The sequence below is a fragment of the Pseudophryne corroboree genome, chromosome 4, assembly GCF_028390025.1.
Source record: "Pseudophryne corroboree isolate aPseCor3 chromosome 4, aPseCor3.hap2, whole genome shotgun sequence".
In the NCBI taxonomy this organism is placed as follows: Eukaryota; Metazoa; Chordata; class Amphibia; order Anura; family Myobatrachidae; genus Pseudophryne; species Pseudophryne corroboree.
The window spans coordinates 451772714-451786825 of record NC_086447.1 but is presented as its reverse complement, the minus strand read 5'-3'; the positions used below and the strand labels follow the sequence as shown (position 1 = coordinate 451786825).

General features: G+C 45.1%; 1 protein-coding gene across 1 annotated transcript in view; it reads left to right on the top strand.

The window, feature by feature from the left end:
• The window catches only part of MDN1 (midasin AAA ATPase 1), a 695825-nt gene that overhangs the window by 622508 nt on the left and 59205 nt on the right, over window positions 1-14112 (top strand). Inside the window, exons 83-85 of the mRNA XM_063916985.1 lie at window positions 5511-5672; window positions 6927-7064; window positions 7177-7312. Of these exons, the coding sequence (XP_063773055.1) occupies window positions 5511-5672; window positions 6927-7064; window positions 7177-7312 (436 nt within the window). The remainder of the gene's footprint in view (window positions 1-5510; window positions 5673-6926; window positions 7065-7176; window positions 7313-14112) is intronic.

Genomic DNA, 14112 nt, shown 5'->3' with positions numbered 1-14112 from the left:
GTGCCATGATCTTCGTAAGGATTCCTGGGTCTGATGATAGACCGAACGGCAAGGCCCTTGAATTGGTAGTGATCCGTCACCAGTGCGAACCCTAAGTAAGCCTGGTGAGGAGTCCCGATTGGGATATGCAGATCTGTATTCTTTAAGTCCATGGATACCATGAACTCGCCTTTTTCTAAGTCTGCAACGACCGACTGGATTGATTCCATCTTGAACTTGTAGACCCTTAGAACCTGGTTTAAAACCTTGAAAGTGATTATCGGTCTGCCCGTCCTGACAAAAAGATTGGGATAGAAACCCGTACCTTTCCGAGAGGCGGGAACTGGAATAATGACCTCTGACCGTAGCAATGTTTGAATTGCTGTCAGTAATGCCTCTGCTTTCTGAGGGCACCGAGGGAATTCCGTTGTAAAAAAAACTGACTGTGAGGCCTTTGTTGAAAATCTAGTTTGTACCCTTTATCCAACGTTCTGGTGAGGTTTTGGTCCAGATGTCCCGGAAACCTTCCAGACGTGCGCCCCCGAAGGGGGACCCCAGGTGAGCTGGGAGGCCGTCTCGTCCCTGTCTTGTCAGCAGGTTTATCCTGCTTTCTGGTTGTTGTCTGTGAGCGGCCTCTACCTCTGCCTCCAAGGGCTTGTGAACCGAAACCTCTTGCTTGGGCTCGAAAGGACTGTAACCTAAATGAATTAACATTTGTCCCGAATAACCTCTCCTAACCTGTGGAGTGGTTCACGTAAAAGAAGTAGGTAGGAAAGTGGACTTCCCTGCCGTAGCTTGTGAAATTCACTTGTCCAACTATGGACCGAAAAGCAGTTCACCCCCAAAGGGGATGGATTCCACCGCCTTCTGCCATTCTCTGAGCCATAAAATACGTTTAGGTAATATGGCCGATGCGGAGATGCGCGATGCCATTCTGCTAATATCCTGTGAGGCTTGACACAAATACGAGCTGGATTCTCGAAAGTGTTCCGCCAGTTGAGTATTTCGTCCAAGCTATTGTCCTCCTCAATAGCCTCTACAATATGTCCCGACCATGCTCCCATGGCTTTGTTGACCCAAACACAGACGATTGAAGGTCTCTCTGTGCTGCACCAGCTGCTACAAAAAAATTGACTTTAAGGCTGAGTCAACCTTACGATCTGAGCCATCCTTAAAAGCCGTTACATTAGGTATCGGTAAGATTGTCCTCTTTGACAAACTGCCTAAGGAAGCATACACTACTGGTTTATCAGGTTGCTTCCAAGCCTCCTCCATTTGAGATCGGAGAGACTTAGGAATGGGAAACACAGTCGAACGCGGTTCTTTTGGGATTCGAATAATTCCAAATTCTCTGGCTCCTTAACTTTTTCAACTTTAAAGTTTAGGATCACCGTTACCACGTCAATTAAGGAATCTAGGTCCGAGATTGCCGTGTCTTCTTCCTGAAAATCAGCGTTTAGGTTTGATTCAATTATCTGTATCAATAATAAGACCTTCCTCCCTCCGAAACTGGTACAATAGGATGAGGTCTTTTAACAGTCTGCTTGTGCGGCCGGTATTAACTTGATGAGGATGCTTTCATCGTTTTTAAGAATCTCGCAGCCCCTTCCTATTGCTGCATGCGTGATTCCGCCATCTACTTGTTTCTATCTGCCAGGTCCTTTTGCCATGACCTATGCGGAGCACTGCTCCCAGGTGTAGTGTCCTTGTCTAATCAGGAGTCGCTACCCCGGAGCTGCCATATAAACATAATGCTTTAGACATGTTGGTTAAAACCCCTTACCAGGGTATTTCACGGCGCTTTCACCCTTTAAACTAGGAAGAGAAGGGCTGTGAGCGATGACGGAAGCAAAGCTATCGGATCTGGCTGGAATTACTGTTCCCTTCTTTACATAGAATCCAGAACAGGACAAAATTCTATATATAATTAAATAGAAAATAAAAAATATTAAACCACCAGCCGACATGCAACCTCCACCCTTAACTGTAACTCAGCTACGATGGTAGAGTTGGTATCCGCTTGCTTCGTTGTATTTCCTTCAGGATCTTTATAATAGAAGTCCTTTGAAAATCTAAATAGTATATAGGATTATTTTGTACAGGAGATCCTCACATTTCTGAATATACTCTTTCACCAGTAGAGGGAGCTATTGCTACTCAATAAAACATCCCTCTTGATATTTATACGGAGGGGGGGGGGGGGGGGGGAGCTATCCCTTCCCCGTAAATGGCGCTAGTTAGGGATAATTAAGATGGCCGACATAAAAACCTTTTAGTCACTCCGGGCCATCCTTGAATAAGTGTTTTTCCTGTACTATAGTTTTAAACAATATGGGGAGGCGCGCTATTGCGCTGAGCGGCCTCTTCCCCACACGCGGCTGAAAGCTCTCCTCAGCCGCGCGGAAACACTGCAGCGTCTATGGTGTGCGCGCGAGCTACGGGACCGTTTCTCACTAAGTCCCGTAGCGGCACTATACAGTGTCTCCCCGCACGCGGCTCTCTCTGGCCCCTGGTGATGCACGCTACGGGACCCTTCTTACCAAGTCCCGTAGCGGCGCTATACAGTGTCTCCCCGTACGCGGCTCAGTCTCCCCGCACTCTGCTCTCTCTGTCTCTCGCCCCTGGTGATGCACGCTACGGACCCTTCTTACTAAGTCCCGTAGCGGCGCTAAGCAGTGTGGCGCTTCTCAGCGGTAATGGGCGGCTTACTGTTCCCCCCTACCCCCGGCGTGCTCTCCAGCCCCGCGCCACACCCTGGTGACCGCTGGCTGTATGGAAAATTATGGCAGGTGAGAAAGCATAAAACAAAAGTCTAACATGGCCCCTATTGTCGAGACCAGTACTCACTGTGCCTTGTAAGAGGATCTCCTGTGGAGAGATGCAGGTCCCTTCAAAAGGGATCTTTGTCTCTCCAATATACATAGGCTTTGTCTCCCTTTTATTAGGTGGACGCAGCACATTGTCATAGATTTTAGTCAGGAGCTCTGTGCTCCACGTGCTGTACCTCCAGCACAATTTTCAAAACTGGGGGAGGAGCCGGCTGTGCAGACAATGCTAATTTTAGATTGTGCCACACCTCCGGTTGCAAGTTTCACACCCCTACTGTATAGGACTCCAGTGTCCCCTAGTGGATGAAAGAGAAATGTAAGCAAACATTTAATGACAGTAATCAGCTATTCGTTTTCCATATCACTGTTTCCTATAAAAATGAACTACAGTAGTTTATTTAAAAAATGAACTACAGTAGTTTATTTAAAAAATAAAAATGTGGATTGTGGGATTTATTTATTCAACTAAGTTTAGGGAATTCTGCACTACACTATTTTAAAATATAAAAAAGGGGATTTTTGTCTTGACTGTAAAAATCCTTTTTTCTGAAGCCATGATGGATTCTGGGACTGTGCTTGTATATACCACAGGGTGTGGCGAAGGTACTTTCAGTGGTGTACTGCCCGTCATTTTGACCCGTTGGTATACCGGGTCTTTAAGATTTTGGCTTTACTTCAGTCAGAGTTGGATTTGCGACTTCCTTGAAGGTGCATGTGTCTGGCCTTTCAGTTCTGTTTCAACGTAAGGTTGCCAATTCCTCAGCAGTCCATAGTTTCCTGCAAGGGGTGCTCCCCTACATCCGTGGGACTTCTCCTGGGTTCTCTGGATGCATCAACAGCCTCCGTCTGAACCCCTGGATTCAGTGGATCCTCTGTGGCTCACCTGGAAAACGGTCTTTTTATTCATAATGTCTAATTCCAGTGACATGCCCTGATGCTTAATGCGTCTGGGGGGGGGGTTGTCGGGGGTGTGTGTGTGTGTGTGTGTTTCCCTGAAAAGTGCTTTTGCATTTTCCATTTTGTATTACTATTCAGATTTATTTAATTATAAGTAGTAAATAGGACTAATGCTTAACATTAACTTATTCTTATTTTCAGTTTCATCTATCTTTAAGTGTACTTTGTTTTAGGATGTTTAGTCTGTCTACATAATTTCAGATATAAGAGGTGGCAGTAAGGATGGCGTAGTGGTTAGCATTACTGCCTCACAGCACTGAGGTCATGGGTTCGATTCCCACCACAACCCTAACTGTGTGGAGTTTGTATATTCTCCCCGTACTTGCGTGGGTTTCCTCCGGGTGATCCGGTTTCCTCCCACAATCCAAAAATATATACTGGTAGGTTAATTGGCTCCCAACAAAATTAACCCTAGCGTGAATGTGTCTGCATGTACATGTGGTAGGGAATATAGATTGTAAGCTCCACTGGATCAGGGACTAATGTGAATGGGCAGTAATTCTCTGTAAAGTGCTGCAGAATATGTGTGCGCTATATAAATAACTGATGATAAATTAATAATAAGCAGTTACATTGTTTTATTGAAAGATTAAAATAAATTGTATTAAAGCCTAATGATTTTGGATTGTTTAATGTTAGAAAGCATCATTAAAACATTTTTTGGTTTAAACCAAGTTGTATTTTTTGTGAATTTTTTTTTGTTAAATTATTTGTAAACAACTTCTTCTTTTCTTTTTTTTTTTTTTTTTACTTGACAAGATAGGGGAGATAGATGATTTAGATTCTCCCCTCCCAGTCTGGAAAATATCAAGAACTACTAAGGGGATACATTGTTTAAAAGAGGAGACTCCCCTCTTTCAAGACAGGGTGCTCCTTTGTGTGTGGGACAGTATGGAGATGAGTTACAATGTTCCCTTTCCCCATCTATGGAAGGAAAAAAAAATCTATAACGCTGGGCGATCACCAAACAATAGCTGCTAAGGGGCCAAATAATTTGAAAGAGGGGACCCCACATTTGCATGTAAAATTATGAACATGTTAGGGGACTTAGTGGCCTCTCACCCATAAACCAAAAATGTCGGTTTTTCAGTTGCACAGGGTATTATTGTCCATTCATCACAGGACCATAACCACTAGTGAGCCACAGGATGTTAAAATGGGGTGCCCACTGGGATCCTGCTGTCATTAAATCCTCCCCCCAATAGTGATGTCGTTGTGCATGTACACACCTACGGTAGTTACCAATGTGACCCGGCGGCTGCATGGGGTCCCCACCCTATATGAGAAAAAGAAAGTTTGGGGAGGTTTGCCTCTCGCAGTGGAGGACGAGTCGGGCTCATCCTCTTCAGTCTTACCGTGTCTCTGGAGGTTGAGACCCACCCATCCTCTGCAGCAAAGGGGTTTATTGAGGTTAGAGTGTTGCTTTATATGAAGTTCAGTACACTGTGTGTCATTTTTATTTTCTATTGGTTAGTGGGTGGAGGCTGGCCTAACTAGATTCAAAAAAAAAAATAATAGCAATATAAGTGTGTTTAATTGCTGGAAAAGGGAGAGCTCTGATTACAGACCTCCCCCTTCTAGCCAGTCCGCAGGTATATGCTATACTGCCTGTTCATGGACCTGTGTTGAGATGATGGTAGAGCTGGAATTGTCACTGACCATTTTGACTGTACACAAGATTAGCCCTGTATTTATATACGCTGATTATGTCATCCAGTGTTTTCTAACCAGTTTCTTGTTTTCCAGTTTTTCAATCAGTGCTGCGGGTTACTTGTCAGACTATTACCAATGCTGTCTGCCTATTCCGACCTCCTCCTGTTTTACCTCACTGTATCGCTGGCAACACACAGGGCTACAGGGAAACTGCTTTCTATCCTGACCCACATATTTACAGAGCTTGCTCAGAAGGTGAGTTCTTTCACCACAACAAGTAAAAGGTGGCGTATTCTGTAAAACACACTATGTAATATCATGTATACGTAACATTGAATCTGTTTTCTGTAGGATTAGAATACTTTCCATTTACTGCTACTGATACAAAGGTGATAAAATTCACAGGTGTAATAATACAGCATTTTGTTCTGGAGAAGCTTAGACACACTTATAGAACAATAAAAGCTTGGACAGAGGGTCAGCTAAACATATGGGCGTACTGGGCAGCTGCCCAGGGTACAAGAATTGTTGGGGCCTTTGAGCAGAGGCAGGCTGGAATGGGCAATATCTGCCCCTCTGGCCTGGTGTCTCCGGATCTTTTACTGAAGCCTGGTAGAGAATGCTGCCTTTATTGTTAATTACACGCTATCAGAGCGGCCAGGCAGCATTCTCTACCTGCCTCCCAGCCTGCCTCTAAAATCATACAGTGAATGGATGGCATCATGCTGATGGGTGGATTGCTGGAGTCATGTGCTGACAGCAGTTCACTGAATGGAATCGTGTGGAGAGACGGCGCGGGACCGCAGGAGGGGTAAGGTATGTTGTTGTTGTTGTTGTTGTTTTTTTGTTAGTTTTTGTTTTTTTACATTTATTCCCATGATTCCTGGATAGGGGCCCCAGTGCATTGCTATGCCTAAGGCTTACAATTCTGTAAAGATGGCCCTGCTTGGACACACTTATAGAACAATAAACAATCTATTATCCTTAGTGCTGTGGACTGGATTTTCCAAATAAGACGGTTGTACCCTAGTTTGGAATCTTGTCTCAAATGTAGAATTGTGAATATGGAAAGAAGCAAATTGGTCACACTTGGTTTTTCTATTCCAAAATCTTGTGGCAGTCTCAGAGTTTAGCTTTACTTTGCTTCAGAATATTGGAGTAGATTAAAAACAAGAATAGTCTTTAATAAATATGGCTGCATGCTAAAAAGTGCTCTTTGTCATTGCACTTCTGTTATGTGGCAGTGTGCAATAAAAGCTGTTATCCTCTAGCCACTAGTAGCAGTGCTCATCTATCTGTGTTTGTTTACAGTCTGTGGTATAAGGGCCATATTCCTCAGAAAAGGCCTGGTTCCATGTTGTATTAAATACAGAGGTGTACCTGCATACTTTTTATCCCGTGCTCTGTGTTTTATTCTAAATGTAATTAATACGTGTGTGTATAAAGGTTCTTCCAGTCTGTGGGAAGTAGTAGTGTGTTATGATATGAAGATCTGTGCTCATATTACAGGGATTCTGCCTTCCCAAAGATCTTATTGAGGAAAGCGCAGGTGAGGGAGCAGTACAGTTTCATGATAATGAAGATGGTGGGATAGGGGAAGGAGAAGGCATGAAGGATGTGAGCGATAAAATTGAAAATGAAGATCAGGTAAGACAATTCTGTACCATGTTATGTCTATGCCTTGCATTTGTCTGTTTTAAAGATTGCACTACTCATGCATCTGGTATAAGCTGCCCTAAATCTCTTTGGAATTTGCTAGATTGAAGACACATTGAAAAAAGGTCAGGAGAAAGAGAAGGAAGATCCTGACTCTAAACCCGATGTGAAGGAGGAAGATAATGCCATTGAAATGTCTGAGGATTTTGATGGGAAAATGCATGATGGTGAAAAGCCAGGTAATATACCAATTTCTGAATGTATTTTTATGATGGGAAGGCTAAAGGTTGCATTAGTGAGATGTTAATGTTCTGGTCATCTATGCTGAGGCTGCAGAATATTCAACCATTATAAGGGGCATTTACAAAGTTCAGGGGGACATGTACTAAGCAGTGCAAAGTGTGCAGAAGTGAGCCAGTGGAGAAGTTGCCCATGGCAACCAATCAGCTGCTCTATATATGTTTATAAAATGCAAATGATAAAAGTTTCGTCACTGCTGATTGGTTGCCATGGGCAGCTTCTCCACTGGCTCACTTCTCCACTTTTATCACTGCTTAGTACATGTCCCGAGGGTGGCCAATCCCGGGATTTGGGGCCAAAAATGCCGGGATTGGAGCCTTCAATCCCGGGATTCACGTGCACATGCGCACTATTGATTCTTGACCGGGCAGCGCTGCTGAGCACTAGAGCTCGGCTCAGCCTCAGACGCTGCCCTGCTGTGTGCGGCGTGACGTCAGCGAGGTCACGCTGCACAGCCCCTTACCAGCCATGGCCGCTCCTTCTGCCACATCCGCCCTCCAATGTGCCTGCCTGCCAACCAGTCAGCCCTCCTGCCCGCCATAATTTTAAAGTAAAGAGGACTCTAAAGCAGGTGGACTGTGAGTGATACTCACACTGCGCAGCTCTGCTGCATGCCTCTGGACCTCAGTGACCCCTCTACTCCATAGTGAGTATTATATATATATATATATATATATATATATAGAATGAATTAATGCTGCAGCATTCTGAGTCTTTTAAACATCAAAGGTGTATTGGAAAAATCACATTATGACTTTTTCAGTACATCTTTGATGTTTAAACGACTCAGAGTGCTGCAGCATTCATTTATCCCATTGCTTCCATCACTTTATTCCCTGAAGCAGAGTGCCAGGCTGTATGTACCGTATGTGTGTGTACGTATATATATATATATATATATATATATACAGGTTGAGTATCCCATATCCAAATATTCCGAAATACGGAATTTTTTGAGTGAGACCGAAATAGTGAAACCTTTGTTTTCTGATGGCTCAATATACATAAACTTTGTTTAATACACAAAGTTATTAAAAATATTGTATTAAATGACCTTCAGGCTGTGTGTATAAGGTGTATATCAAACATAAATGAATTGTGTGAATGTACACACACTTTGTTTAATGCACAAAGATATTAAAAATATTGGCTAAAATTACCTTCAGGCTGTGTGTATAAGGTGTATATGAAACATAAATGCATTCTGTGTTTAGACTTAGGTCCCATCACCATGATATCTCATCATGGTATGCAATTATTCCAAAATACGGAAAAATCCGATATCCAAAATACCTCTGGTCCCAAGCATTTTGGATAAAGGATACTTAACCTGTGTGTATGTATATATATATATATATGTATATATATATATATATGTATATATATATATATATATATATATATATATATATATATATGTATGTGTATATATATATATATATATATATATATATATATATTTTTTTTTTTGTTATTTATGTGTATATATATATATATATATATATATATGTATGTATAAAAAAAACACTTTTTATTTTTTTATGCTGCTGCGCAGAATACACAAACCAGTACGATCATTTCTATGATTCCTTAGGGCATGTTCATAAAATTGTGTTTCTCTTACGTCCTAGAGGATGCTGGGGACTCCGTAAGGACCATGGGGATAGACGGGCTCCGCAGGAGACATGGGCACTAAAAAGATCTTTAGATATGGGTGTGCACTGGCTCCTCCCTCTATGCCCCTCCTCCAGACCTCAGTTTGATACTGTGCCCATAGGAGACTGGGTGCATTACAGGGAGCTCTCCTGAGTTTCTCTGAAAGAAAGAATTTTGTTAGGTTTTTTATTTTCAGGGAGCACTGCTGTCAACAGGCTCCCTGCATCGTGGGACTGAGGAGAGAGAAGCAGACCTACTTAAATGCTAGGCTCTGCTTCTTAGGCTACTGGACATTAGCTCCAGAGGGAGTCGGAACGCAGGTCTCCCCTCGCAGTTCGTCCCGGAGCCGCACCGCCATCCTCCTCACAGAGCCGGAAGATAGAAGCCGGGTGAGTATGAGAAGATAGAAGACTTCAGAGGCGGCAGAAGACTTCAGATCTTCTCAGAGGTAACGCTGCGCGCCATTGCTCCCACACACAACACACACAAGCAGGCACTGATGGGTGCAGGGCGCAGGGGGGGCGCCCTGGGCAGCAATTTTAAACTTCTAGGACTGGCCAAAGTGTATATGTATGTATATATATATATATATATATATATATATATATATATATATATATATATATATATATATAGGCTCTGCGGGCTGTATATAGGAAACCCCCGCCAGTTTTTAAAGAAATCGAGCGGGATCGAAGCCCGCCGCTGAGGGGGCGGAGCTTGATCCCTCAGCACTCACCAGCGCCATTTTCTCCACAGCACACCGCTGAGAAGCTGGCTCCCCGGACTCTCCCCTGCTGAACACGGTGACAGAGGGTTTTAAAGAAGGGGGGGGGGGGCACATAATTTGGCGTAGTGAATATATATAATAATAGCGCTATATTTATCTGGGAATTTTTTCCAGGGTGCTGGGTGTGTGCTGGCATACTCTCTCTCTGTCTCTCCAAAGGGCCTTGTTGGGGAACTGTCTCCAGATTAGAGATTTCCCTGAGTGTGTGGGGTGTCGGTACGTGTGTGTCGGCATATCTGAAGCGGAAGGCTCTTCTAGGGAGAAGGTGGAGCAAATGAGTGTGGTGTCTCCGTCGGCAACGCCGACACCTGACTGGTTGGATATGTGGAATGTTTTAAATGCAAATGTGAATTTATTACACAAAAGGTTGGACAAAGCAGAGTCCAGGGAATGTACAGGGAGTCAAGCCCTGCCTTTCACTATGTCGCAGGGACCTTCTGGGTCTCAAAAGCGCCCACTGTCCCAAGTAGCAGACACTGATACCGACAGAGATTCTGACTCCAGTGTCGTCTACGATGATGCGAAGTTGCAGCCAAAATTGGCTAAAAGTATTTATTATATGATCATTGCAATAAAAGATGTGTTGCATATCACAGATGACCCCTCGGTCCCAGATACGAGGGTGCGCATGTATAAGGAAAAGAAACCTGAGGTTACTTTTTCCCCTTCACATGAGCTAAATGAGTTGTTTGAAAGGGCTTGGGAAACTCCAGACAAGAAACTGCAGATTCCCAAAAGGATTCTTATGGCGTATACTTTCCCCGGCTAAGGATAGGATACGGTGGGAATCCTCCCCAAGGGTGGACAAAGCGTTGACACGCTTATCCAAAAAGATATGGCGATTTCTGCTAGGCGAGCCCTATGGACCCGACAATGTCCTCGAAGAGGCATATGGAGGTTTTGCCTTACAAGGGTGAGGAATTGTTTGGGGAAGGTCTCACGGACCTGGTTTCCACAGCTACTGCAGGTAAATCAACTTTTTTGCCTTATGTTTCCTCACAGCCTAAGAAAGCGCCACATTATCAGATGCAGTCCTTTCGGTCGCATAAATCCAAGAGAGTACGGGGATCTTCCTTTCTTGCCAGAGGTAAGGGCAAGGGGAAAAAGCTGCCAACTACAGCTAGTTCCCAGGAGCAGAAGTCCTCCCCGGCTTCTACAAAATCCACCGCATGACGCTGGGGCTCCGCTGAGGGAGTCCGCCCCAGTGGGGGCACGTCTTCGACTTTTCAGCAATGTCTGGGTTCAATCACAGGTGGATCCCTGGGCAATAGACATTGTTTCCCAGGGTTACAGGCTGGAATTCGAAGAGGTGCCTCCTCGCCGGTTTTTCAAATCGGCCCTACCGGCTTCTTCCCCAGAGAGGGAGGTAGTTTTAAATGCGATTCAAAAATTGTGTCTTCAACAAGTGGTGGTCAAAGTTCCCCTGCTTCAGCAGGGGATGGGGTATTACTCAACCCTGTTTGTGGTTCCGAAACCGGACGGTTCGGTCAGACCCATTCTGAATTTAAAATCCTTAAACCTATACTTAAAAAGGTTCAAGTTCAAGATGGAATCTCTCAGAGCGGTCATCGCCAGCCTGAGATTTGCGGTACAGGATTGTCATTACCAATTTCAGACGTTGCTGTTTGGGCTTTCCACGGCCCCGAGGGTTTTCACCAAGGTAATGATGGTGCTCCTGCGCAGGCAGGGAGTCACAATTATCCCGTACTTGGACAATCTCCTAATAAAAGCGAGATCAAGAGAGCAGTTGCTGAACAGCGTATCACTCTCCCTGAGGGTGTTGCAGCAGCACGGCTGAATTCTCAATCTACCAAAGTCACAGTTGGTTCCAACGAACCGATTGCCTTTCTTAGGCATGATTCTGGATACAGAACATAAAAGGGTTTTTCTCCCGATGGAAAAGGCCCAGGAACTCCAGAACTTGGTCAGGGACCTATTGAAGCCGAAAAGGGTGTCGGTGCATCAATGCACTCGAGTTCTGGGAAAGATGGTGGCGTCTTACGAGGCCATTCCATTCGGCAGGTTCCATGCGAGGACCTTTCGGTGGGACCTTCTGGACAAGTGGTCCGGGTCACATCTACATATACATCAGATGATCAGCCTGTCCCCAAGGGCCAGGGTATCTCTCCTGTGGTGGCTGCAGAGTGCTCACCTTCTAGAGGGTCACAGGTTCGGCATTCAGGACTGGGTTCTGGTAACCACGGACGCGAGCCTCCGAGGATGGGGTGCAGTCACACTGGGAAGAAACTTCCAAGGTCTGTGGTCAAGCCAGGAGGCTTTTCTACACATCAACGTACTGGAATTAAGGGCCATATACAACGGCCTTCGTCAAGCGGAGAATTTGCTTCGCGACCTACCGGTTCTGATTCAGTCAGACAGTGGCTCATGTAAACCGCCAAGGCTAAACAAAGAGCAGAGTGGCAATGACAGAAGCCACCAGGATTCTTCGCTGGGCGGAAAATCATGTAAGCAGTCTGACAGCAGTCTTCATTCCGGGAGTGGACAACTGGGAAGCAGACTTCCTCAGCAGACACGATCTACATCCCGGAGAGTGGGGACTTCATCTGGAAGCATTTGCAGAGATTACAAGTCAGTGGGGGCTGCCTCAAATAGACATGATGGCGTCACGCCTCAACAAGAAACTTCCGAGGTATTGCGCCAGATCAAGGGACCCTCAGGCGATAGCAGTGGACGCCTGGTCACACCGTGGGTGTTCCAGTCGGTCTATGTGTTCCCTCCTCTTCCTCTCATCTCAAAGATATTGAGAATCATAAGATGAAGAGGAGTACAGACAATTGTCATTGTTCCAGATTGGCCTCGAAGGGCCTGGTATCCGGATCTGCAGGAAATGCTCACAGAAGATCCGTGGCCTCTTCCAAGACTTACCGCGGCTGCGTTTGACCGCTTGGCGGTTGAACGCCGGATCCTAGCTGAAAAGGGCATTCCGGATGAAGTCATTCCTACTCTGATAAAGGCTAGGAAGGAGGTGACGGCGAAACATTATCACCGTATTTGGAGGAAAGTATGTGTCTTGCTGCGAGTCCAAGAATGCTCCTCCGGAAGAATTCCATCTGGGTTGTTTTCTTCATTTCCTCCAGACTGGAGTGAATTTGGGCCTAAAGTTAGGCTCCATTAAAGTTCAGATTTTGGCCCTATCCATTTTCTTTCAGAAGGAATTGGCTTCTCTCCCAGAAGTACAGATTTTTGTGAAGGGAGTGCTGCATATCCAGCCTCCTTTTGTGCCTCCAGTGGCACCATGGGACCTTAACGTGGTGTTAAGGTTCCTTAAGTCTCACTGGTTTGAGCCGCTTCAAACGGTGGAATTAAAGTATCTCACTTGGAAGGTGGTCATGTTGTTGGCCTTGGCATCTGCTAGGAGAAGTATCTGAGTTAGCGGCTTTGTCTCACAAAAGCCCCTATCTGATCTTCCATGTGGATAGAGCTGAGTTGCGGACTCGTCCTCAATTTTTGCCTAAGGTGGTTTCCTCTTTTCATATGAACCAACCTATTGTGGTGCCTGTGGCTACGCAGGACTTGGAGGATTCCAAGTCCCTTCATGTGGTCAGGGCATTGAAAATTTATGTGGCCAGAACGGCTCGGGTTAAGAAAACAGAGGCACTGTTTGTCCTGTATGCAGCCAACAAGGTTGGCGCTCCTGCTTCTAAACAGACTATTGCTCGCTGGATCTGTAACACGATTCAGCAGGCTCATTCTACGGCTGGATTGCCGTTGCCAAATTCGGTAAAGGCCCATTCCACTAGGAAGGTGGGCTCTTCTTGGGCGGCTGCCGAGGTGTCTAGGCATTGCAGCTTTGCCGAGCGGCGACTTGGTCGGGTTCATACACCTTTGCAAAGTTTTACAAGTTTGATACCCTGGCTGATGAGGACCTCATGTTTGCTCAATCGGTGCTGCAGAGTCATCCGCACTCTCCCGCCCGTTTTGGAGCTTTGGTATAATCCCCATGGTCCTTACGGAGTCCCCAGCATCCTCTAGGATGTAAGAGAAAATAAGATTTTAAACCTACCGGTAAATCTTTTTCTCCTAGTCTGTAGAGGATGCTGGGCGCCCGTCCTAGTGCGGACAGATTTCTGCAAGACTTGTATATAGTTATTGCTTACATAAGGGTTATGTTACAGTTTCGATCAGTCTCGGGCTGATGCTGTTTTGTTTCATACTGTTAACTGGTTCGTATATCCATGTTATACGGTGTGGATGGTGTGGGCTGGTATGAATCTTGCTCTTAGATTAACAAAATCCTTACCTCGTACTGTCTGTCTCCTCTGGGAACAGTTT